General features: G+C 46.7%; 1 protein-coding gene across 1 annotated transcript in view; it reads right to left on the reverse strand.

The window, feature by feature from the left end:
* Positions 1–27,747, reverse strand: part of dcc (DCC netrin 1 receptor) — a 1,735,814-nt gene that overhangs the window by 111,677 nt on the left and 1,596,390 nt on the right. The window contains exon 22 of the mRNA XM_072497411.1: positions 22,455–22,526. Coding sequence (XP_072353512.1) covers positions 22,455–22,526 — 72 coding nt within the window. The remainder of the gene's footprint in view (positions 1–22,454; positions 22,527–27,747) is intronic.

Here is a 27,747-nt window from a genome sequence, read left to right on the forward strand (position 1 = left end):
GTAGACAAAATAGGACAGTGCACGACTTATGCAACATGTCACCTTGATTATTTCAGTTTTCAGCTCAGCGATTCCTCACTGGATCCAGATATAAGCACTGATCAAATATTTCCAACCCCTCGCCTTCTCTTGAAGGTGGTGACTCAAGCTAGAGTACTGTCATGTGAGAGTACCTTTAAGAAATGGGTGTTTATCAGTGATGTCAGAGTGTGGGTGGAGCTGGGCTGTCTGTCTGCTTTTACTTTCACTTTGGGCTCGCAGCTACAGGGTGTGTTTAGTTTTGTTTTAGATTTGGAAAAGCTGCAATCACAGCAAGATGTGCATGAATCTCTGCAAGCTTATGAATGTTCATTTGATGATTTCAAAGTGGTAACTGTTCTCAGTAGTGAAGTTAAACCTGATGTATTTCTGTAAAGAGGGTTCTTTTTGTCTTATGGATGTTGCAAGGAAAGATTAAGAGTTACTTAGAGAGTACTGTATTCTTTGGGGGATTTATTGGTGTAGATAGTTGTTAAGATGTTTACTGTGGGTTTTTAAAGTGTTAACTGGTTTCATAAATAAACAGTGTTTAATTTAAAAGTACTGTGGATTTCTATTGCATCACGCCTGCAGAGTAGGGCCGTGTGCTCCCCATAACCATAATCTATTCAAAGTTGTGGGTCAGGTGAACTCCATGATACACTTTGGGGCTCTTTAAACCCTGGCCCATAACAGTTCTGATCCAAAGAAAGATTGCTGTCGCCTCATCCAAGTGGCCATTCTTTACACTTGAGCCAAGACACTGAGGGCAGGGGTTGCCAGTGCAATCAGTGGTGAGTTTCATGGTGGGTGGGGTGGGAAAACCTGGAGGTCAGGCAAGAATCAGCTTCCCAATGGCCATTGTCCGCTCCCTACATTCATGGCGGGTTGGGTTGCCTGCCGTGCCACGTCAGGAACCATATCTGGATAGATTTAAATGTCATGACTACTCATTAAGAAGGTGGGTGCGTAATTGGTGGTGGAAACAGCTGGAGGGCAATGGCTTGACTGAGGGGGGTGGGTAAGACACAAAAGAGACAAGAGAAGGGTCCGGAGGGAAAAGGGCAAAGGCTTGATGGGGGTTGGGGAGGGAAGACTGTGAATGGGTTAACACACACATAATCGGGGATGGGGGGGGCAAATTATTCGAGACTGAAGGCACATACAGTTCTGTGTTGGTACTAAGAGTTGGGGTGATGAGTGTGCTTCAGGTATGAATGCTGATTAATGCACAAATAGACTAAGTGATGATACAATAGTGGGGATTAAAGTAACCCACTGGATCCACAGTGGCTCCATAGTAAGCGACTTGAAGATGACATTTGAAGGGTTATGCTGACACATGGTCTGTTCAATGGTCCTGCAGATACAAGTATGAGGGAAACATGGGTGGAGTAGACAGCCCAGCGATCATCCTAACAATTGGGCAACTAAGATGGTGGAAAAGAAGGGCCTGTCGCTACCAGACTGGGTAAAGAAATAGCCTCACCCTGATGAACAAAGGCCAGTGGGGCCCCCTCAGTATCCAGAAGCAAAGGCTGAAAGAGCCATTGAGCAAAGATATGTGGCAAGACCAAGGCTGCACAGAGGTTCTTTCTCATACCTCTAGATGGACGAGAGACAGTATTGTTGAGGTTTTCCTGTCCAAGGATGTAGTGGTTCGCATCTTAAGGGACAACTGATAGATGGGAGGCCATCCATCGCTCTCAAAGTCACCGCTGCTCCGAACTTCTTCGCAAGTGGCTAATTACTTTCCATGATTAATCCTGGGCTGCAGACAATGAATGATGGGTGTGGTTGAGGTTAAATATTATGCCCAGAAAGATGATCCCATGAGGTCACGGGGGGGGGGGGGGGGGGGTGGCTGGATGATCCTCAGCCTGCTCCGCCATGAGATCCAACATGCTTCCCATTCATGCATATATAATGAGCTGAAAAACGGACATTCTGGCATGGAAAGCCGCCATTACAGCCGACGGGAAATGCTGCACTTAGATTTCAGAATGGAAAATTCCCTCCTCTGCGTATTAAAATCATAGCATCATTCAATGGTTACAGTATTGAGGGAGGACATTCAGCCTGTCGTGCCTGTGCTGGCTGGCTGAAAGAGGAACTTGCCTCGTACCACCCCCCAACCTTTTTCCCGTAGCCCTGAGATTCTTTCTCTTCAAATATTGGCCGTGATTTTTCCAGCCCTTCCTGCCAGCGGAACCTTCCGGTCCCACCAAAGTTGGCCCCTGCTGTGTTAGTATTTGTAAGTCCTGTCCAGGTCAAGCTGCCAAGTTGCTCTTATCATTTTCAATTAGCATTCTCCTTTGAGGAATTGTCTTAGTCACATTTAAATGTAAATATAAAGTGATCTTGTTTCTACATGGAACCATTATTATGGTCATTTTGTGGTAATAACTGCTTTGTAAAGATCATGCAGGCGATTGTCTTGCAAGGCTGTACATCTCATAATAATTGCAAACACACTGGTTATTGCCATTCTTCACTACTAACAGTTTATCCTTCATTATGTCGCTGGTCTATTTATCTTTCCATGTGATTACACAAGCGACCTTCAGCTGAACCCATGAATAATCATTTGGTCACTCCAATAACTGCCAGCAATAACCAAGCGATTCCTCACGGTAATTGCAGATGAGAATTCTAGCAGTAATCACAGTGGATAAAGGAGCAAATATTTATATTCATCAAGAAGCTATCATGTTCCAAATTCTGGTGTATTTTTTTCTCTATTGATCTTTAACCTCCAGTAGTTGTGATTTAAAGGGAAATTTCCTTCACGATAAGGCAATCATGAAAGTAATCCGGTCAAACATATCACTTCGGTGCGATCAATTTATGGCACAAATGGCACATGGCTCTGCCCATTCCCTGTACCTAGGTGTGTCAATGTCATGTAAATTTAAAAAGCCATTTAGGCTAAGTCTGAGATCCCTGCAGCTGCCTGAATCTGTCAAGTGCTATGCAGAGTTGGCAGACTTCACCTCGCAGCCAGGTCCTGTTCCTTTATGGATATCACTGTGGTGATGTGCATCACTGTAAATACATGTAAGCTAGACAGACACTAGAGGGAGCACCAGAAAAATCACACACACACACTCAACCAATAGATAAGTTAGATGGGAGGCGACCAATGGACATTCACGATACACAAGGAGGTGACACGACCACAGGGAGGCATTACACCAACCTATACATAAAGGACCCCACACACATGATCAGCCCCTTTGGCCGGTGGAGACAGTCAGTGAGGAGAGGCACAGGGTTGATTCAATATTACACCCACCACGTGGAAGACAGCAGCTGGTTAGTCAGTTTAGGTAGCTACAATAGGATTAGAGTAGTGTCGAACTCAAGTTGTAAAAGTGTACATAGTGTAAATAAATGAGTTGAAGTTATTTACACGTCTCGACCTTCCTTGACAAATGCAACACAAGGAAGCCGCTTATGTTACAAAGGAAACATAACAAAACAATCACTATCACTTCAACAGGACAGATTTACAAAACACAGTGGAATGGGCTGCCAACCTAACCCACTTTGTTTCCATTTTGTGCGGTAAAGGGGCCTTGTCATCATGAACAGATGAAGACTTCCCACTACCAACCTCACACTTAATATAAAATAATTATTATTGGAGGAGCATCCTGTTGTGAGGCCTGAAAAATAACGAGGGCTGAGCCTCAGTTGCTTACTCTCAAGCACCAAAATAGAGCTCAAACATAACTCATCAGTCAGGGACTCAGGAACTTTAGTGCCCCCAGAATGGATCTGAATAGAAGTTTTATCTATGTGTCATGGGGAAGAGGAAAGGGCCAAGCGATCAGTTGAAGGGGGTATGGGAACGGGTTTGCACAGAGGGGGTGGAAGTCAGCAGAAGATTCTTCTGGAGCTTTTGTGTTTCTCCTGGCCCAAAAATATTTTCAAAGAAGCAGAAGCTCGCTTGGTATTAGAGCGAGTGGCTTTCAAGGAAGGTTCATGTGGCTGCTCAATGCAATCCAGTGTTTAGCTGTATGCTAATGAGAAGCAGCTATACCTCTCCAATCCATCACCATCTTTGTGTTTTGACATTTTACCAGTAGTGGAGAAGGTGAAGAATGTCCCTCCTGCCAGGAGCCAATTGGGGGCCTTAGCAGTCTACTAAGGGTCTCTTCTGGCTGGCACTGGCATTTTACCAACCACAGGTGGGCTATCCATGTGGTGACACCACCTGGTGAACTCTGGTGCCCTCCCTGAACACCGTGTTGGGGAGGGTGTAGTCCTGTCAGACACACTGCGGGTCCACGGAGGGCCCTTCTGGCAGTAATGGCCACCCCCACTGCAACACCCTGCCTGCCCTCATGAACCACTGCCCACAACTCGCTAACTGTCTAGTGTCAGTGACCGCAGCCCCACTTACTTTGGTCCAAAGGCAACGTCCATGCTGCTTGTCTTGACCGGGTGCAGATCCAGAAATAGCCACTGGTCCCAGTGGAGCTGCTGGGACGGAGGAGCTGCTGGCCCTCTGATTGACCAGCAACTCTTGGACTCTGGGTTTCCTTAGTTGCCTGGTGAATGTAAAATACGGCTGGGGCTCTCACAATTGGCTACAGTGGATTTCTCCCTGGTTTTCTGGCACTTAGATGAGGCCATATCTACCTGACAAAATCTCAGTCACATTTTCCACTGACCTCGACCCCACAGAAAATCCAACTGATGTAGAACACCAATATAAAAACAGATAATGTGGAAAAACGTATCAAGTCTGATGGCAGCTGTGGAGAGAGAAACAGAATTCACATTTCATGTCCTTATGACTCTTCTTCAAGAGTCAAATTGGACCCTGTGGGGGGTGTAAAGGCGGGGAACACTGCGGTCGGACCTGAAAAATCAGTTTCCCGCTGGCATAAATTGACAGCGTAGTGAATCACCATACCTGCCAGAGGCCAGTGTGCAGCTGATTTGCATCCAATTAGTGGGATGCAGATGAGGGCCTGATCAGGATTGTGCCACCCACCCCATCCAATTACTTGTACTGCCATCGGGATATCCGTCTGGTCCAGAACACTTCCATATGTGGACATGTCAGCACTCAATGGAAGAAGGCCCCGGGCAGCTACCAGAAGCCAAAAGATGGAGGCCTCCAGCGACCATGGACTATGGAACACCATGTGCAGTGTTGGATGGGTGGAGAATCAACCGCATGGATCTTCTCGATGCAGTCAAAGGTTACATCTGGTACTTGTGGGTGGCCATAGTCTGTGCTCGGGGGGGGGGGATAGACGAGGGAAGAGAGGAATGCAGAGTTGGTGTTGGTGTGGAGCCCTAGATGGGGGTGGGGAATGTTGAGGTGGTAGGGGAAAGAAAGATACTACCGGGTTGTGGAATGAGTGAGCTGGTATGGTAAGGAGGGTGGGAAGGGCCCGGGTGGAGTTTGGGTTGGGGTGTGCAGATGTGAATGGGTATGGGGGGGGTGTACAGATGTGAACCATGATACGGATCCCAGAAGAAATAAGTTATTTGTGAGTATTAGGAATAAGTTTTACGTTTAATTTATATTCTTTATTTATTGGTTAAAAGATTAAACATGTGTCCAGTTTCATTTTCGAGAGGAGACAGATGTTCTGGAGCTCTTTGTATAGCTGTAATTGAAATTATATTTTAAGACCCTTGAAGTAGTTTAGAGAAGCTAAAAAATGAAGTAGAGGAAAAAAACTGCTGTTTCCTAGCAATGGGGTTCCAGCGAGTGGAAGCAATGGGGACAGGACAGCAGTTGTGGTTCAGTTGTGTAATAACCTGCCTACTTACCATTGGCTGGGGACTAATGACAATCCCACAATCCTGTGGGAGTATGAGCTTCCCCAATGAGGGGGCTGGAGAAACCATTAGTAAACTCCTAGTATAAATAAAGCTGGCCAGTTTAGGAACCAGCAGGAAGGAGTGTGCAGCAAGGGAAGTTGCTGCTGCTGTTACATATATATTATTGTAAATAAATGTTATTACTTTGTATCCTTAAAACTCGTGCTGAATTCTTCGTGGCCCTCACAAAACTGGCGACGAAGGTTAAAGTGAATAGCTGTCTACACTGCTAAAGCCACCTCCCTGGATTTTTGTTGGATACAGGTTGGAAGTTGTTTTCTATTATACCATGCCTCTGTACGGACGTTTGGATGTTTTTGATGCTGCGCTGGAAAGCTGGAACCAGTACACACAACGGATGCGTTACTATTTCTGGGCAAACAATATCACCGAAAACGAGAGCCAGGTGGTCATATTGCTCACCGCCTGCGGCCCGCATACATTTGGGGTGATTAGGAGCCTTACGTACCCAGCTGCGCCGGACACCAAAACGTTTGATGAACTTGTGAATATAGTGGGGCAACATTTTAACCCAACCCCGTCCACGATAGTCCAGCGTTACCGGTTTAATACCGCTGAGAGGACCCCTGGAGAATCCCTTGCCGATTTTCTATCCAGGCTACGCAGGATTGCGGAGTACTGTGACTATGGTGAGACCTTGTCAGAAATGTTGTGCGACTGTTTGGTTTGCGGTATTAACATTGCGGCCACCCAGAGAAAGTTGTTAGCTGATCCAACATTGACTTTTCAACAGGCCATTCAAATAGTATTGTCCCGAGAGAGCACAGGACGAGGAGTGCAGGAGCTACAGGGAATGGACGTGCATGCCTTGGGGCGCAACCCCTTCCGTCCGAAAACGTCCCCCCGCACTCCTGCGGTACCTTGGGCGAGGCAACGTCCGGACCGACGCCAGTGGCCGTCGGACATTCCTCCCTGAAGGGAGCCTTCTCCAGAACGAATGGATGAGGAGCCATGTCCGTGTCAGACTTGTAGGCGTCGACCCCGTCGCGGACGGCAGTCCTGGGGGCGCCAGAGGCGCCGTCGTTCCAACCGAAACTGGGACCAGCCCAGGGGCCGTACCTTCCATGTGGATGAACCTGCGGCGACTACTCCCGAGGACGTGGAGACGGAGGACGACTGCCTGCAGCTGCATTGTGTGGCAGCTCCCTGTGTGGCCCCCATTAAGGTGACAGTATGGGTCAATGGCCACCCGCTTGAGATGGAGTTGGACACCGGCGCAGCGGTCTCCGTGATCGCCCAGAGGACATTCGACCGCATCAAGCAGGGTATACAGACCCTTACGTTAACCGACTCACAGGCCAGGTTGGCCACCTACACGGGGGAACCACTGGACATTGCAGGAACTACAATGACCCCTGTTGTTTATGGACGCCAGGAGGGGCGTTTCCCACTTATCGTGGTGCGTGGCCATGGTCCCAGCCTGTTGGGTCGGGACTGGTTGTGCCATTTGCGATTGCAATGGCAGCACATCCTCCAAACAGTTTCTGAAGGGCTGACTGAGGTGCTAGGATGATACCCAGATGTATTCCAGCTTGGTTTGGGGAAAATAAAAGGGGCCCGTATCCAAGTCGAACCAGGAGCCACGCCGCGCTATTTCCGGGCGCGCCCGGTGCCTTACGCCTTGCTCGAGAAGGTAGAAGGGGAGCTCACTCATTTGGAGAGTTTGGGTATTATCAGGCCCGTCCATTTTGCTGACTGGGCAGCACCAATTGTACCTGTAATGAAGCCAGATGCCACAGTTCGCTTGTGTGGCGACTATAAACTTACAGTGAATACGGCTTCCCGACTCGACCGATATCCAATGCCTCGCATAGAGGATCTCTACGCGAAGCTTGCAGGTGGACTCTCGTTCACAAAATTAGATATGAGTCACGCCTACCTGCAATTGGAGCTGGACCCTGCCTCCCAACCATATGTAACGATTAATACACACCGCGGCCTGTATGAATATACACAGTTGCCCTTTGGAGTATCCTCTGCCTGCGCAATTTTTCAACATGTTATGGAGGGCATTTTGAGAGGTTTACCACGTGTTGCTGTATACTTAGATGACGTTTTGATTACAGGGACGTCGGAGCAGGAACATTTGGAAAATCTGGAGGCTGTCCTTAGACGCCTTTCGGAGGCTGGAGTCCGTTTACGTCGCACAAAGTGCGTATTTCAGGCAAAGGAAGCAGTCTACCTAGGTTATCGGGTGGACCGCGAAAATTTGCACCCCGGCGCAGAGAAGGTGCGTGCAATTCAGCAGGCCCCCGCCCCGACTGACACTTCGCATCTTTGTTCTTTTCTCGGTCTCCTAAACTATTACGGGAAGTTCCTCCCCAATCTGGCAACTACGCTGGCCCCGTTGCACCTTCTGCTAAAGAAAAATCACACCTGGGTTTGGGGTCAGCCGCAAGAAACCGCATTCCGGCGGGTAAAGCAACAATTGTCGTTGTCTGGGTTACTAACCCACTATGATCCTGGAAAGCCTTTGCTCGTCACATGTGATGCATCCCCGTATGGTATTGGGACCGTCCTGTCCCACAAGATGGAGAACGGGGCCGAGCGACTGATAGCTTTCGCCTCCCGCACATTGACTGCAGCGGAGAAAAAGTACGCGCAGATCGAGAAGTAGGGCCTGGCAGTGGTTTTTGCGGTGAAACGCTTCCACCAGTACGTGTATGGCTGCCATTTCACTATCGTGACTGATCATAAGCCTCTGCTGGGACTTTTCAGAGAGGATAAGCCAATACCGCCCATTGCTTCCGCACGGATCCAGCGCTGGGCTTTGTTGCTTGCTGCATACGAGTATTCTCTGGAGCACAGGAACGCAGATAGCAAATGCCGACGTACTGAGCCGATTGCCTTTATCGACCGGCCCCATGTCAACCCCCACGACCGGTGAGGTGGTTGCAACCCTAAATTTTATGGACACCTTGCCTGTCACAGCATCACAGATCCGTGAGTGGACCCAGACGGAGCCAGTCTTGTCAAAGGTTCGGCACATAGTCCTGTATGGTGGGCAGCATAGACAGCTCCCAGGCGAGTTGCGGGCATTTTCCTCCAAGCTGACAGAATTCAGCGTGGAAGACGGCATCCTCTTGTGGGGGACGCGTGTAATTGTCCCGGAAAAAGGCCAGGAGCTGATACTAACAGACTTGCACAATGGGCATCCAGGCGTGACCAAGATGAAAATGTTGGCCCAGAGTTATGTCTGGTGGCCAGGCCTCGACACCGACATTGAGAAGGTGGCCCAAAACTGCTCCATTTGCCAGGAGCATCAGAAGCTTCCGCCGGCCACGCCCCTACATCACTGGGAATGGCCAGGGCGGCCTTGGGCACGCTTGCATGCAGATTTTGCAGGCCCTTTTCAAGGATCCATGTTCCTTCTATTAATTGACGCCCAGTCTAAATGGCTAGAGGTGCATAAGATGCAGGGGACAACGTCCTGCGCAACAACTGAAAAGATGCGTTTGTCGTTTAGTACGCATGGCCTCCCCGAGGTGCTGGTCACGGATAACGGCACTCCATTCACGAGTGAGGAGTTTGCGAGGTTAACGAAGATGAACGGCATACGCCATATCCGCACTGCCCCTTACCACCCGGCTTCAAATGGGTTGGCAGAGCGCGCAGCGCAGACATTCAAAAGAGGCCTAAAGAAGCAGTCTTCCTGATCAATGGACACGAGACTGGCTCGCTTTTTGTTTACGTATAGGACCACCCCCCATGCGGTGACTGGGGTAGCTCCCGCAGAACTCCTAATGGGCCGGAGACTTCGCACCCGCCTTAGTATGGTTTTCCCGGACATTGGCGCAAAAGTACGCCGCGCACAAGAATGGCAGGGACAGGGAATTTCTTGGCATCGGCCGATTCGGCGGTTTGTGCCCAGTGACCCAGTGTTTGTTCGGAATTTTGCTGGTGGTGCCCAGTGGGTTCCTGATGTAATCTTTCGCCGAACGGGCCCTATATCTTACCAGGTGCAAGCCCAGGGTCGTCTCCAGCGCAAACATGTAGACCACGTTCGGTCCAGAAGACTATCCCCTCAAAAGATTCCCCGCCCCCGGAGCTCATTTCTACAGCCGCAGAGACCAGAGTCAAGAGAAGGAAGTCCTCACAATCTTCCACTGGTGCCTCACTCGAAGCCTGCGCAGGTCGTTACAGAACCGAATGGAGATAGAGACACTGACATGACGGAGGCAGCAGACTCTGACTCCGAGATGGAGACACAGGATGCATCAGAGGGAGAATCCTCGGGTCCATGGGCCGTGGATGTACAACCGTTGCGCCATTAATGACGGAAGTGCCGGTCTCCGTCTCGTTACACGCCGCCTGATCCAACGTCGCGTGCAAATGGTGTCCGGCCTGCGGCAAAACGAGTACGACGCCCTCCTTCGCCAGGGTCTTCGGTGGATTCCTTGGACTTTGGAGGGGGAGGGATTTTATAACCTGCCTACTTACCATTGGCTGGGGACTAATGACAATCCCACAATCCTGTGGGAGTATGAGCTTCCCCAATGAGGGGGGCGGAGAAGCCATTAGTAAACTCCTAGTATAAATAAAGCTGGCCAGTTTAGGAACCAGGAGGAAGGAGTGTGCAGCAAGGGAAGTTGCTGCTGCTGTTATATATATATATGTTATTGTAAATAAATGTTATTACTTTGTATCCTTAAAACTCGTGCTGGATTCTTCGTGGCCCTCACAAAAAGTTGGAAGCAGCATTGCGCAGAAGGTGCCAGGACAGACAGGACATGAAAATGGAGGCAATAAGTTCCAAACTAGAGGGACAGATAAAAGTCCCTTAGCATGTAGCCTAGCTCTTTAATGCATGGGCCGCATAGATGGTGCCCTTGTCACTGAGGCCAAAGTTCTCTCTACCATTCAGTGAGGTTAGTGTGAGCAGTTGAGGGTTCACTGATCCTTGTGGTGTATATGAGGTCATTCATCTGCTTCTGGCATTGCAGAGCAGTCTTCAGATGGAGGCCCTGGGCACTGACCAGCTTGGAGACAACCCCCCCTCTTCCCCTCTTCATGCAGGCCTGGATGGACAGCTCATCCTCCTCCTTCCATCCTCGAGCTACATATGAACATATGAATTAGGAGCAGGCATAGGCCACTTGGCCTTTGAAGCGTGCTCCTCCATTCAATGAGAACATGGCTGATCTGGTTGCAACCACAACTCCACATTCCTGCATAATTAGTTAAGCCGGCATCACGCAATTTGGCGCAAACCCCTTCTGTCCTCCGTGGCGGAAAACACTCCCGATTTCTGCCACTGCCATGGGACTTAGGCCTGGAGTGAAAAATTCCATCCATGAACTGTGTTTCTCTCTGCACAGAGGCTGCCAGCCCTGATGAGCTTTTCCAGCATTTTGTTTTCATTTCAGATCTGCAGCATTCGCGGTATTTTGCTTTTATCATGCTGAACTCTGCCAACTCAATCATCACCTCCACCCTCTCCATTCCACCAACATATTGATTCTTTCAAAACCAATATCTCCACAGCCACATCTCGTCCCCTCTCTTTCAGCCCTCCTTTACCCTTCCATCCTCACTCACTTCCTTCCAGTTCACCATTTGTGGCAAAGCCTTCAGCTCCAATCGCATGCTTTGAATTCCTTCCCTTGCCTCACTCTCCCTTGCTGTTTTCTGTGCTTTCCAAATCTTATCAACCATGTCTTTAATCACCGTTTTTAATTCCTCTATTAATTATTGCTGCCTATTTTTCCACTGAGAAGCACCTTGGAATGATTTATTGCACCAGAGGTACAGCGGAATATAAGTTCTTGCTGCTATCATAATAAAACTGCACATTAATCTCGACAGATTGTTTTCCCCGGAGGATGGAGTAAGGAAGCTTGTCATTAAAGGCATATGCAGGTATGGGTTACACTCGATGCAGTAAATGTAGAAAAAAATCTTGCAGATCTCTATATCTTTTCACACACCACAGCCACAGGAAGTAATCAATCCAATGTTTTAATCACATGTTGTGAGGCTTGTTATTACAGTTTCCATCCAAACTTAATGCACACCAGTATGTTACATCTCTATGCTTTGTGATACCTCCTTATTCATAAACTGTTGCAAGCTTACTGGTGCATATAGTTCCGTTAGGTAAAATGCTGTCGATTGTGTGTCTAAGGTACATTTGCTAGCACTCAGTGTAATTAATATCATGAAATCTGATGTCCTGTTCCCCCATAATATTAGGTGAAATTAGAGTTTATGATCCCATCAGGTGGCTTATCCTTTGGAAGCAGCTCATTTTACTAATCCTAGGCGAGCTCTGGGACAAGATTTGTTCATTGAAGCTCTGCCTGAACTAAAGAGATGCAAATGAATCCTCAAACCTCAAAAGGAAAGTTTGTCCTTCACAGGTTACTGCTAATCAGGTCAATATCTTAGTCGGATTACGTATTTAAATTCCTTCAGAGTACAATATGTGTTCTCACCCTCTCACTCATTTTACATTCAGCAGTAATGTAATATGCACTACATTTAAGACACCTGGACCAAGGCACAGCATCAATACAGTCATTGCAAGCTTCATAGAAATTTACACAATGTCAAATGTCTTCTTGTTATTATGTCAACATCATGGCTCTTAGGTCCAAGGTAAGCAGCCACGCATAAGCAGCAGGTTTGAGCACAAAGAGGTTAAATCATCACCACTCCCCAGAAGGTCCCCTTCCCTGACCTGCACCCAGGTTGGGGTATTTATACTAGAGAGGCTACACCTGTTAAGAGGAAGCCCCGCCACTTTACTGGGTTCACGTTTCCCAGAGGGCACGGGAAACCTGATGGTTCCTATCCCGTCACCTTCACTGGGGTTATAACAATGGCCTTGAGTTTCTTTGTGGGTGCAACCCCAAAGTTAGATCCAGAAATGTCCCAAATATTGTTCATGAAGCCGTTTTGCTGAAGTCAAAAAACACCCAAATGCCCTCCCGTACTCACACAAACTTAAAACGGTCATAAAGGGGCATTAATCTGGATGCAAGGAAACGACTTCTGTGAGTTTTAATTTGAAGCTTCGACTCATTTAACCATCATTCGTGCACGTCAGGGAACAGCATATTTCAGAACCTGCAGTCGGAGAAGCTTTTCAGTTCTTACTGTGATTTATAATGATGGCGTAAAAATCCATTCAATAAATAGAAAATACAGAGCAGGTCTCAGTTGGGATATTTTTTTTTAAATGCTCAAAAAATTAATGTTAAACAGGCAGTAAAGGATGACACGGTGGCGCCGTGGTTAGCACTGCTGACTCATTACGCCGAGGACCCTATTTCAATCCCGGCCACGGGTCACTGTCCATGTGGAGTTTGCACATTCCCGTCAAGCCTGCGTGGGTCTCAACCCCTCAACCCAAAGATGTGCAGGGTAGGTGGATTGGCCACGCTAAATTGCCCCATCATTGGGGGATTTTTAAAAAAATTAAAAATATATATTTTTTAAAGTAGGCAGTAAAAATGACTTCAATTTCTGTTGCGCCGTAAAATCTGGTTGTAATGCTGTGAAAAAATTGCAATTGGAAAACACTCACATTTGAAAGTTGGGGGTGTGGCCAATTTGGTGTCGGAGGGTCAATCAGGATGTGTGTTTGATGGGCGGATGAAACAAATTGTGGAGGTGCATTGAACGAAGTTGGACACCTAACTCAGTTATACTCTTTTAAAAATTATTTCACAGGATTTGGGCATCACTGGCTTGGCCAGAATGTATTGCCTATCTCTACTTGCCCTTGAGAAGGTGGCAGTGATACCCTCCTGAACCGCTGCAGTACATGTGGTGTGAGAAACTTAAGAAACCCAACACCATCCAGGACATAGCAGCCCAACAGAATGCACCCCTTCTATCACCTTCAACATTCCCCCTCCAACACACAATGTGTACAATTTACAAGATGCACTGTGGCAATTCACCAGGGTTCCTTCAACAGCACTTTATAAACAAACTCTACGATTGTGAAGGAGAAGGGCAGCAGATGTGTGGGAACACCACCACCTGCAAGTTCCCCTTCAAGTCACACACCATCCTGACTTGGAACTATATTACCATTCCTTCAGTTTCACTGGTCAAAATCCTGGAACTCCCTCCTTGACAGCACTGTGGATGTACCAACAGCACATGGACAGCAGCAGTTCAAGAAGGCAGCTCATCACCATCTTCCCAAGGGCAATCAGGGATGTACAATAAATGCTGGCTGAGCCAGAGATGCTCACATCACATTGAAAGGATTTTAAAAAACGTTGAGGCCCCAGCAATGCTCCCTTGGCACTCCACCCTTTACATCTTGCAACCCTAGAATGATCCATTGATGCCTACTCTTGTTTGCTAATCAACTCTCTATCCATACGAACATGTTACCCCCGACACGATGAGCATTTACTTTCTGTAGTAACCTTTGAGATGGCAACTTATCAAATGCCTTCTGCAAAACTAAGTGCACCACCACATCCACAGGTACCCCTTCATCCATGTTACTTGTTACTTCCTCAAAGAACTCTGTTAAATTAGTCACACACAATTTGCCTTTCACAAAAATATGCCCGAATGCATTGAGATTTTCTAAATGCTCAGTTATAACTCTCTATAGCTTCCAGCTGTTACCTATGACAGATGTTCAGCTGACTGGCCTGCAGTTTCCTTCTTTCTGTCCTTTCTTGATTAAAGGAGTTACATTCCCTAATTTCCAATCTGATGGGACCTATCCAGAATCTAGGGAGTTTTGGAAAATTAAAACCAATGCAATGATCAAATTAGCTGCCAGTTTCCCTACATTATAACAATGATTACACTTCAACAAGTTGTCCCTGTTTATCGGTGTAGCAGTTTGGAAGATCCTGAGATTATGAAACTTGTGAAATAAATGCATCCCTTTCTTTCTACAGCTGCCATGACTGGCAATGTTCTTAATTCCACTTCAGTTGTGATATGTTGCAGATTTAACAACTTTGATGACAACACGTGAACAAGAATGGCATTATGAGAAGGAATTTGAACCTTCAACTGATTTCCCCTCAACGTATTATGGACTCAATGCTGGCAGCATGCTACAATGTTGACCCCACAGGTACACTTGACTTCACAGCAGGAGGTGGGATCATGGCGTGAATTTTTGCATGAGATTTTAAGAAATAGCGGCTGTGACACAAACCTTTGTACTGTATGATCACAAATCAGGAATTTGGTTGTGTAAGTCAGCACACCAGGAATGATTTTCGAACTATAAATTTGACAAGAAATTGGTGGTCTCGACAGTCAAAATTCCCATGATGCATTTCTGGCACATCAATCTTTCGGCCAAGAGCTGAATTCTTTAAAATTGTCATATTGATGATTATGTTGTTGCTGATTTGAACAAAAATCCTTAATTAATAGCTTTATATCACAAGACATCAATGTCATTGAAACATTTGCCTATGAGTTTAAATATGATTTTTGAGGTCTGGTTTAAAGTTTAGAAATTCCTGGGCGGCCTCTCAACAACTGGACTGCCGTATGGTAAACCTATTCTAAGAATATAATGACACCTTTACTATGTAACCAGACTACCTGCAGTGCAAATGTAAGAAAAATTGGAAACCTCACAACTTATGACATTATGAAATTCAGGAGTTTGAATTACAGGCTTGCATCTTGGTGGTATTATTAGCTACTTTTTGACTTGGCTCTCTATCTAAAATGTCACCTATCTCTCTTGCCATCTATCTATTATTCTATGTACCCATCTTATTACTCATTTATCGTTTGATTATGTGTAAATTCTATCAATTTATTTGTTATGTGTTCTAATCCTATTTATTAATTTGTTTCTGCCACATTTGTCTTTTAAACATAAGCTAATCCTATGCAACGTATTGAGCATGTTCTTTTTTATTGGCGATTGATTGCAATTTAAAACATGAATTCCAGAATTCTTAATTCCTAAGCACAAATAATTGTCACACCGAAACATAAGTAGAAGGCCCAACAACGTCTCTACTTCCTACAGAAGCTAAAGAAATTCGGCATGTCTGCATCGACTCTCACAAACTTCTACAGATATGCCGTAGAGAGCATGCTATCCGGCTGCATCACAGCTTGGTATGGCAACTGCTCAGCCAAGATCGTAATCCAGACCCTTCCATCAGGCAGAAGATACAGAAGTCTGAAGACCTGCACATCCAGACATCGGAACAGCTTCTTCTCCACATCTACTAGACGCCTCAATGACTCTCCCTTGGACTGATCTGTTCCCTGTAAGAACACTATTCACGACGCCCTATGCTGCTCTTGCACATGTATTTGCTTTGTTTGGACCCTTGTTCCGCACTGTAACCAATCACTGTTTGTCGATGTACCATTTGTCAATGTCCTCTGTCGATTATTGTTTTTTTGTCTACTATGTAGTACTGTGTACGTTCCCTTGGCCATAGGAAAATACCTTTCACTGTATTTCGGTACATGTGACAATAAATCAAGTTTAAAAATGTTTTTTAAATTAAATTAAAGAAATATTTTTTCATAAATAAAATTGAAATATGCACAATTTATAACTAGCTTTTTACTCTATTTTAAGAGTCACAACCTGCTCAGTGCTATTGAAATAAGAACTGATTAGACTGACTGGAGACATATTTCTCTGATTTGGAAGGGTGAACATGAAAGATGCTGTGTGAATGCAATCTCTAAAGATTGCCTGAACTAGCTAAGAGGAAGAATTTGCCACCAGCTGCTTGTTCTTGTCCATGAGAGCATAAGGACGGAGGGACAAAGACAGCCTAAAATTGGCCCGAACAGAATGCGTTAGGTCTCTTTAGAGCCTAAATATGCGATTGTGTCATGAAGCAAAAGTAAATAGCTGAAAGCAATTATTTTCGATGCAAGAAAAGTGGCAGCAGCAGATTTCACACACACCTCCTCAAAACATAAAATATAACAAATTCCAACAAGAAGATAGTTAGTTAGTGGCCAATTTAAATCTTATACATGGGGAGGGGAGAGAAGACTTGTTGCTCAGCAATGGGGAATGGTGGACTTCCCATCAGTGGCTGGCTGGAGAATGAACTGTCAGCACAAGAGGCAGAGAATGAGTTAAAAACAAAGGAACAATGGGCAGAAAGCCAACCACAGTAGAGACCCCTCCCACACCGGTGTGTCGTTGTGATTTTTCACACCATCCATCCTTGACTGAGGCTGCCAAATTAGTCCTGAATTATGGGCGGTTTTCTGTCCTGGACTTTTTACCGACTACTCAGTCTCATTTCACGTGAGACTGTTGCAGCTGTCAAAGGGAGAGGAGCTTTATTCCATCAGTTTACTGGATTAAAACCCCGTCACCGGAGGTGAAAGGATGGTGTACTCTGATCCTCTAAGCACTAGTTAAATTTAAAATGAATGTTAACAAAACCATGGATGACAGGAACATTAAATTCAATAAAAGAAAGAGACAAATCTTCCTGACATGGTGACATCTCTCGAGTTTCACACTCACAGATTTGAGGCAACCTAGGTTTGCTTACCGCAGAAAAGAATCTAATCAGCCACATCAGGTAGCGTGTATATTTTCTTTTCAAACTTACTGATTTTAAAAATATATTAATTTGTGGGGCTTGAATATCAGGGATGAGACCAGCATTTATTGCCCATGAGAAGATGTGATGAGCTGCCTTCTTGAGCTGCCGCAGTCCAGGCGGTGTCGGTACACCCATACAGTTGGAGTTCCAGGATTTTGACCCGGTGACATTGAAGGAATATCAATTGTTCGAATACAGTGGCGTGTGATAATAATGACACATTGTAAAAAAAATGGGAATTGGTGATAAGTTACAAAGGGTTTATTTGTGGGCACGCAAGTTTATTCATAATGCATCAATTAATGTAATCAAGACCAAACACCCAAAATGGTCTCCTGGTCTGAAAAGCACAAAAGCAACAAACATTTCAAGAAAAGGTGCCTTCCTGGACAAACCAATCAAGGTAATCAGTCTAGCACTCTGCATTTATCAACTCAATTGTGAAGTTTATCTGAAGCCAAGTATGTGATCTTGTCAAGGGAACTTAGACCACATATGATTGACATCCTTTCCATCCAAGAAACAAACATACTTGAACCCAACCCATATGCAAATTCAAGGATTTTACATGATAGTGTGCCAATATCATGTGAAATGGTGTGCCCACCTATTTCCATGCTGACAAAAATACCAAATGGAAGAAATCCTGCATGTAGACATCCTATCAATATATATTAAATTCAGTGTGGGCAAGTGGACAAGGTCACTGTATTAATGTTTACAAACTACGAACAGAAACATGACCAATCATTGCCCTACTAACATTCAACCATGCAGTCATCTACATTAGCGATTTTAACAGCTACCATGGCATGTGGGGCTACCAAAATGTAGACCAAATGGACAATCAACTAGAAACTGGGAACTGGCGTTCAATCTTGTCTATGATGCCAAACATACAGGCACCTTTTTATTTGCCCCCTGGCTTAAAGAACACACACCTGGGGTGGGATTCTCTGACCCCACGCCGGGTCGGAGAATCGCCGGGGGCTGGCGTGAATCCCGCCCCCGCCGTGTCCCTGCCACCAGAGATTCGGCGGGGGCGGGAATCGCACCGCTCCGGTCGGCGGGGGCGGGAATCGCGCCGCGCCAGTCGGTGGGCCCATCGCGGGCCGGAGAATCGGCGGGGAGTCCTGCTGCTTGAATGCCTGTCCCGCCAGCGTGGACTAAACCACCTTTTGAACAGCGGGACAAGGCGGCGCGGGTCCTGGGGCGGCACGGGACGATCAGGCCCTGGGGGGTGCCCCCACGGTGGCCTGGCCCGCGATCGGGGCCCACCGATCCGTGGGCGGGCCTGTGCCGTGGGGGCACTCTTTTTCTTCCGCCTTCGCCATGGTCTTCACTATGGCAGAGGCGGAAGAGACCCCCTCCCCTGCGCATGCACAGGGATGACGTCAGCAGCTGCTGACGCTCCCGCGCATGCGTCGCCCGGCGAAGACCTTTCGGCCCCAGCTGTCTGAGCGCCAAAGGCCTTTCCCGCCAGCCGGTGGAGCGCAAACCACTCTGGCGCAGGCCTAGCCCCTGAAGGTGAGGGCTTGGCCCTTAAAGGCGCCGAGACTTCCGACCCTTTGGGGCGGCCCGACGCCGGAGTGGTTCCCGCCACTCCATTACGCCAGAACCCCCCCGCCCCACCGGGTAGGGGAGAATCCCGCCCCTGATCTTGGTTTTGCAACCTTTGACAGCAATAGATGGCCATTCACCTTTTTCCTGGAAGATGCTCAAGAACCTTTCCCACTGACAACACTGATCCATCATTGTACATGTGCTAAGGGATCAAGGTGCAGATCATCACCTTGGTCTCGAAAGCAAGTTGGAGACTTGATAAGCCAGTTTCCCAGGCATCAATACCACTATCCCCAAATAACTACAACTATTTGCTCGTTTGAAAGTGGGGGCTGCCAGTATTATCCCACAGGGCAACAGGAAAGAATACCTGTCAAACTGCCCCGAGGAAAAAGAGGCAGAATGCTGGTACTGTCACTCAGAATACTGAAAATGTACTCACCGATTTCTTAGACAAACACAGATGAACACAATTGTGAGAAAGCACTGAAAACCTGCATTTCTCATGTTCCAGCAGGAACTTGCTGTCCCCCACGGGAGGTGCCAAAAGTTAGAGCAGACGCCATTGTAGCCTGCCTCCAAAATAGCTCATATGCAATGATAAGTCGAATATAGTGATGTTACAACAGCACAGGTTCAGAGACTTCTGGCTCACAAAGTAGATGCCTATGTGAGCTCCCTTCCCACCAGCCAGACAGATATTGGAAAAGAGAGACCGGATGGCATTTCAAAAGAGCTAACACAGATACAATGGGCTGAATTTGGAGTTCAGTGTGCAATATTGGGTTTTATGCTATAGAAAGAATATTTAAGCTTTAGAGAGGATAGAATATAGATTCAGTTAAATGCTGAGGAAGTACAAATATGAAGAAAGACTTGATAAAAATGCAAATTCTTCTCCATAAGAATGAAGGTTATGAGGTTATATGATAAAATGTATAAAAGTACAAAATGATGGACAGACCAGAAGTAACATGGAAAAGAAAAATCGAGCAAAATGGAAAAAAGCCTGTTAATTTGCTATCATCCATTTTGCAAAATTGCACAAGGCAAAATTCAGCCTCTAATGTCTGTAGAACAATAGAATCACAGATTGATATATACACAAGCACATAAGAACTAGGAGTGGGAGTAGGCAATTCAGCCCATCGAGCCTGCTCCACCATTCAATACGATCATGGCTCATCTCGGCATCATCTCTCCCTTCCTGCCCACTCCCCATAACCCTTCATCTCGCTACTAATTACAAATTTACTTATCACCACCTTAAATGTTTTTTACTGTTCTGGGCTCTCTGGGGTAAAAAATTCCACAGATTCACAACCATTTTAGTGAAGTAATTCCCCCTCATTTCTGTTTTAAATCTGCCACCCTTAGCCTAAAACTATGGCGCCTCGTTCTAGAATGTCCAACAAGGGAAAGCATCCAAACTAAATCTACCTTATCAATCCCATTTAGCATATTATATAATTTAAGGAGAAGGGTGTGATCTAAAGGTCGCACCGTGCCCGACACAGGAAGTGATGCGGGGAAAAAAATCTTGCGAGAGGCCTTTTGCAAGATTTACCCAGTTTGCGACGCCTCGCGAGATCTAACGGGATGTCGCAAGATGCCGCGATCTGCATTCCACCCACAATTGGCAGGACCTAAATTTGCATATTGATCTGTGCAGTAAGGTTAACTTTAATATGTACTCGCTGGATTTAAGTCCTCACACACTCGGAAACCCACCTCCCCTTGCCTGGCAAAATTCTTCCCTTTCTAGTTGCTTTGTGGTTGAATTAAATCTGTATTAAATCTGTGAAACAGCAAACCCAAAATAAAACAAATCAACCTTCACACATTTCATAGGAAATTTAAAAATTGCAGACACAATGGAGTCATTTTCTAAATGCGGGGTGGGATTTTACAGTCCCGTTGAATACTAGAATCATTACAGTGTAGAAGGAAGCCATTCGGCCCATTGTGCCTGCACCGGCCCTCTGAAAAAGTACCCTACCTTGGACCCCGCCATATCCACGTAATTCCACCTAACCTGCACATCATTGAACGGTGGAAGGAAACCACGTGCAAACTCCACACAGACAGTCATCCAAGGCCGGAATTGAACCCGGATCCCTTGCACTGTGAGGCAGCAGTGCTAACCACTGTGCCACCGAAGTCAATGGACTTTTTCGAATGGCTCGCTGTATTTCCTGGCCCAGCATACACCCCACTAGGATGGGGCTGTAAAATTCTGCCCGTGATCTAATTTCCTTTAGTATTTAATACGTTCTAATTTGTCTCAATGAATACTCTCCAGCCTATTCTTTTAACTTGTTTAAACTTGGACAAACACACATTCCAGTGTGTGAAACAATGTGCCAAAGAATGGCAGGGTGCAGGTTCCTGTTCATGATTTTTCGAGCAGTGTGCCCTTAACATCAGCCACAGAGTGATGTACATGCCCATCACAGGGAGACTATGTGTAATTCCAGTGACTGTGTATACAGCAGCAGAGGAACAGGCATGAAAGCAGGTTGTTTGCCTTCCCATTGGACTCTGGTTATTATATGGTACAGGGATAACCACAGAGATCAAAGAATAGGAAATAATTTTCAAAAAACCTTATTTTGTTGAAAGAAAAATTGATATTTGAATTTGTCGGCGGTTGTGATAGCTGGAAATCACAAAGAATAATTTGTAAAGGTCAGCCACGGTGACTTATTTCAGACCGGTGAACAATTCCTCTGGAAAGCTGTTTAAATACTGTAAGCTATTCCTTCAGGAATTTCTTTCCAAAATCAGTTTTAACTGAAATTATGGTAATTCTGTTATCATCATTGATTGCATTTGATTTGAAGACCCACAAGAGAACCATAAACCTGCATTGTAAAACATGAGGGTTTCTTTCATTACCACAGGGATACCATGAGATATATAATGTATTAATAATTCTCAGCATGAAAATCAGTGAAAAAGATTGGGGTATCATGTTAGAGCCAGTGTTTAATATCCAAGAACATGTGCTTACTAAATAATGATTATTTAACCTGAAATAAAAAGTTTACATTCCAAATATATACATCACCTGAATATATGCTGCTTTGGGCAGCCCATACGGTTTAGAAGCTAAATGCACCAGCGCATCTCTGGTCAATGTTTGAAACACCAGATAGCAGGGATTGCAATTTGGCTAGAATTGACCCTCTGGACTAGAAAATGGGGGAAATTAGACTGGACTGGATACCAAACCTTGATCACTATTTTGACCAGAAAATCTGTCTCGTGTGGAGATTGAGTAAAAAAAATTGGTTTCTGCATGTGAATTTTTTAATGACAGAATAGCTTACTAACAATCACTGCCGATCTGGAGAATGTGGTAGCAAAGGGTTACCACCAGCCATAGAACCATATCCCATCAAGGTATCTTTAATGGGAGAAAAAAACAACTGTTTATTTCATCTTATTTTATGAACTTACCATTTAAGCTGCTCCTGTCAATTAAATTGGTATCTGCTGGCCAGAATGCCCCATCTCCATGTACACTCCTACCTGCTGAGCAAAGAACACATGTCAGAGCTAAGGAACTGAGCTGGATTTCAGCACAGTGGAACAATGTTATCTAAGAAACCTTCAACATCAACTTGAGCAAAAAAGGAGATGGGCTGCAAAATGGATTCAACGTATTAAATAATTCAATCACCCATGAAACTGAACAGGAGCACTCATATATGTACATTGGCTACAAGCACAGGCCCGAGGGTGGGAATTCTGCAGTGAGTGACTCATTTCCTGTTTCCCCAAAATCTGCCCACATTATACAAGGCACAAGTGAGCATTATGATGGAATACTCTCCACTTGCTTGGATGAGTGCAGCTCCAACAGCACTCAGGAAGCTCAACACTACACAGGAGAAAGCAATCTGCCTGACCGGCACATCATACAATTTAAACATTCGCTCCCTCCACCACCGACAAACAGTGGCAGCAGTGTGTACCATCTGCAAGGTGCACTACAGCAACTTGCCAAAACCTCCTCTGACAACATCTTCCAAACCGTTCCCATCTAGAAGGGCGAAGACAGCAGACGCACGAGAACAACACCACCTGTAAGTCCCCCTTTAAGTGACTTGGAAATATATCGCCATTCCTTCAATGTTGCTGGGTCAAAATACTGGAACTCCCTCCCTAACAGCACTGCATGGACTGCAGCGGTTCAAGAATGTGGCTCACTACCACCTTCTCAAGGGCAACTAGTAATGGCTAATAAATGTTGGCCTTGTCAGCAATGCTCATATCCGTTAATGAATACAAAAAAAAAGAATATTTAATTCAGCCTTTATTCACAACTCATTCTCTCATCTCAATTTGAAAGAGTGGTGCTAACAGATGTGTGGCCAATCATTTATTCTTGATTTACCAATGTCCCAAATTGGAATTAGTAAGCAATGATCCCTTACAAGGAATTTCAGAAAGACACATACAGCAGTTTATGTCTCACAAAGCAACGATGCAAAACATAAACAGGAAATTGGGTGACAAAGTACAAAGGAATGATGAAGTAATTTGGAATAAAAATTCAACTTGTTACTGGGGGGGGGGATCTGACTGATACATATATATTATTGATGAAAAATAGTCCTGATATAATGCTTTATATTTCAATATTCCTTCATAATTTTGGTATAATCACATCAATTAATGGTCAAATTTTGCCAATGGGAAATTGTTTTACGTTCACAGAATCACAGGAATCAAGTTACAGCACAGAAGGAGGCCAGCCAGTCCATCATGTCTGCACTGGCTCATACAATGAGCAATTAGCTCAGTGCCATTCTCCCACCTTCTCCTCATAGCTCTGCACATTCTTCCTTTTCAGACATCAGTGCTTTGATTGAACCTCTCTCCACCACACTCTCAGGCTGTGCTTTCCAGGTCTAAATCACTCGCTCTGTGAAAAACCCATTTGTTTCCTCAGGTGTGAAAATTCCAAACTCCACGAGGGTAAAGGGACTTGACTAGTAAAGCCCTTCGGGCTGGAGAATCGCGGAAGGGTCGCGTAGAGCGGCCCTCGACCGATGCCGAGCCGACCATGCCGGCCCTAATGGCACTGATTCTCCGCTCTGCGGAGAATCGCATCCCGGCGTCGGGGCGACGTGGCACGATTCGCGCGGCCCCCCCCCGGCGATTCTCTGACCCGCCGCGGGGTTGGAGAATCCTGCCCATATTTATCTTTGTAAATCAGTCATTTTTCTGATTTTTGGATCACATTAGTTCTTGAAACAAATTTATCAAGGTTTCTTTTCGATCTTCTTTCACCTCAGGTTTATTGCTCTGCAAAATTGGTTTAGAATGTAGAGCAATTATCTTAAAAAAAATTGTAAATGTAGTGATGCTGGAGGTGAGATGTACGACTATACTTACTACCATTCGAGACACAGGTTATTTATGCCCTATTCAGATCATAATCACGTTCCAGTCATCTTTCTCTCTGAGTTAGCTCCCAATTTAATGTCAACTACTACCAAATTAGGGAGTGGCTATTTTATACTATGACTGCTTGGAACTGACTTGACTTGCCCTGCCTGAACTTATATCTGCTGTTTGGCATGCAAGTAGTCCTATGTTGTAGCTTCACCAGGCTGCTACCTGTGATGGCTCGCCCCTTTAAGGAGGCGAGCAATAGAAGGACCATGTGACCCAGTCGGCCAATGGGAACACACGTGGGGATCTCGGTCCAGGGTACGGACTTTGCAGCCAGTTGTGATCACAGTGCGGAGAATGAAGACAGTGTTGATTGTGCTCTGTATATAGGTCATTTGTTAATAAACCCTTTGATGTTCATTAGCTAACAGGTGGTCATTGCATTTATTACATTGCTGAAGAGGAAAAGCAAAAGTAACTAAAATTGCACCAGAGAAAAGAGTTTTGAAGGCAAGTTCAGTTGCAAGTCTAATTGAGTTCAGCCTGAAAAAGGAACAAAGTAGTCATGCCTCTCTTTGGAAAATTAAAAGCATTTGATGGTGTTACAGAAGCTGGGTATAGTATGTGGAGCATTTGCAATATTTTTTCCAGGCTAATGAACTAGAGGGGTGATGCACGATCAATTAAACTCAAAGACGAGGTTGTAACATAACTGAAGGCTTTAATAGACTACATCTGTCCCCAGCAGCTTCGGTACAGAATGAGGGCTGCTGGGACGGCACCGGTTCTTATACCCCACCTGTCAGGGCGGAGCTACATACCGAACAGCCAGTGGTAAACACCTAGGTTTACCCAATGCTCTACAGCCTCTCGGGTACTGCAATACCTGATAATACCACATTCACCCCCTGTTAAAAAAAAGTCAGGCGGGGGTTGTGGCCAGTGGTTACAATTGCATTCAACATGGTATGATCAGATATGGAGGTACCGTGATACCTCCTTACAGGGTTGTCGAGAATATTTACAATCGTGGAAGATAAATACTGTCAGTGTTCATTTACAGTTAGAGTTACAGTGAAACAATCAGTCGGTCGAGTGGCCTGGTTGTCCTCCTGGATCGTCTGAGCCTCGGTGGTGATTCTGGTGGGGGTCCGGGCGTCTGCGACTCCGGGAGCGTAGCCTCGGCCTCCATGGCAGCTTCATCACCTCTAGACGGCACTCGTGGGGCAAACGGTTGACACGAGAGGGGGGCGCCTGCAGGTGTCGTCAGTGGGTGGGAGGGCCTAGGCAGGAGCGGCGGGAGGACTGACCCCCCTGTGAGGTGCTGTGGGGGGGGGGTGGTAATGGTTCGGGTGCGCGTGGGGTTCCGGCGGGCGCCAGGTCCCGGAGGGAGACTGTATCTTGCAGGCCGTCAGGGAATGCCACGTAGGCGTACTGGAGATTAGCGTGGACCCTCTCGACCAACGGGTCCAACTTTTGCGCCCGCACGTGCTTCCGAAGCAGGATGGGTCCGGGTGTCGCTAGCCAGGTTGGGAGCGAGGTCCTGGAGGAGGACTTCCTGGGGAGAACAAGGAGACGTTCATGAGGTGTCTGATTGGTGGTTGTACAGAGCAGCGACCGGATGGCGTGGAGGACCTCCGGGAGGAATTCTTGCCAGCGGGAGACAGGAAGATTCCTGGACCGTAGGGCCAGTAGAACGGTCTTCCAGACCGTTCCGTTCTCCCTCTCTACCTGCCCGTTTCCCCGGGGGTTGTAACTGGTTATCCTGCTTGAGGCGATGCCCTTGCTGAGCAGGAATTGACGCAGTTCGTCGCTCATAAAGGAGGACCCCCTATCACTGTGTATGTACGCGGGGAACCCGAACAGTGTAAAGATACCCTGGAGGGCCTTGATGATGGTGTTTGCGGTCATGTCGGGGCAGGGGATGGCGAACGGGAACCGGGAGTACTCGTCAATCACGTTCAAGAAATACGTGTTGCGGTCAGTGGAGGGGAGGGGGCCTTTGAAGTCCATGCTGAGGCATTCAAAGGGACGGGAAGCCTTTATCAGGTGCACCCTCTCTGGCCGGTAGAAGTGCGGTTTGCACTCCGCGCAGATTTGGCAGTCCCTGGTGACTGTCCTGACCTCCTTGATGGAGTAGGGCAGGTTGCGGGTCTTAATGAAGTGAAAAAAACGAGTGATCCCCGGGTGGCAGAGGTCCTCGTGGAGGGCTCGGAGGAGGTCCACTTGTGCGGTGGCACACGTGCCGCGGGACAGGGCATCGGGAGGCTCGTTTAGCTTCCCAGGACGGTACAACATCTCGAAGTTGTAGGTGGAGAGTTCTATCCTCCACCGTAAGATCTTGTTGTTCTTTATCTTGCCCCGCTGTGCATTTTCGAACATGAACGCCACCGACCGTTGGTCAGTGAGGAGAGTGAATCTCCTGCTGGCCAGGTAGTGCCGCCAATGTCGCACAGCTTCTACTATGGCTTGCACCTCTTTTTCGACCGAGGAATGGCGAATTTCTGAGGCATGGAGGGTACGGGAGAAGAAGGCCACGGGTCTGCCCGCCTGGTGAAGGGTGGCGGCCAGAGCTACGTCGGACGCATCGCTCTCGACCTGGAAGGGGAGGGACTTGTCGATGGCGCGCATCGTGGCCTTTGCAATGTCTGCTTTGATGCGGCAGAAGGCCTGACCTCCGTCGACAGGGGGAAGGTTGTGGACTGGATTTGGGGTCGGGCTTTGTCTGCGTAGTTGGGGACCCACTGTGCGTAATAACTGAAAAACCCGAGGCAGCGCTTCAGGGACTTGGGGCAGTGAGGGAGGGGGAATTCCATAAGGGGGCGCATGCGTTCAGGGTCGGTGCCTACAACTCCATTTCGCACTACGTAGCCGAGGATGGCTAGACGGTCGGTGCTAAATACGCATTTATCCTTATTATACGTTAAGTTAAGGATTTTCGCGGTCTGGAGAAATTTCCGGAGGTTGGTGTCGTGGTCCAGCTGGTCATGGCCGCAGATGGTGACGTTATCCAGATACGGGAACGTTGCGCGTAAGCCGTATCGGTCAACCATTCGGTCCATCTCGCGTTGGAAGACCGAGACCCCATTAGTGACACCAAAGGGAACCCTAAAAATTGGTAGAGCCGCCCATCTGCTTCGAAGGCTGTGTACTTGCGGTCACTAGTGCGGAGGGGTAGCTGATGGTAAGCGGACTTGAGATCCACCGTGGAGAAGACCTTGTATTGCGCGATCCTGTTCACCAGGACGGATATGCGGGGGAGAGGGTATGCATCCAGCTGCGTAAACCTGTTGATGGTCTGACTGTAGTCAATGACCATCCTATGTTTCTCCCCGGTCTTCACCACCAC

The sequence above is a fragment of the Scyliorhinus torazame genome, chromosome 3, assembly GCF_047496885.1.
Source record: "Scyliorhinus torazame isolate Kashiwa2021f chromosome 3, sScyTor2.1, whole genome shotgun sequence".
In the NCBI taxonomy this organism is placed as follows: domain Eukaryota; kingdom Metazoa; phylum Chordata; class Chondrichthyes; order Carcharhiniformes; family Scyliorhinidae; genus Scyliorhinus; species Scyliorhinus torazame.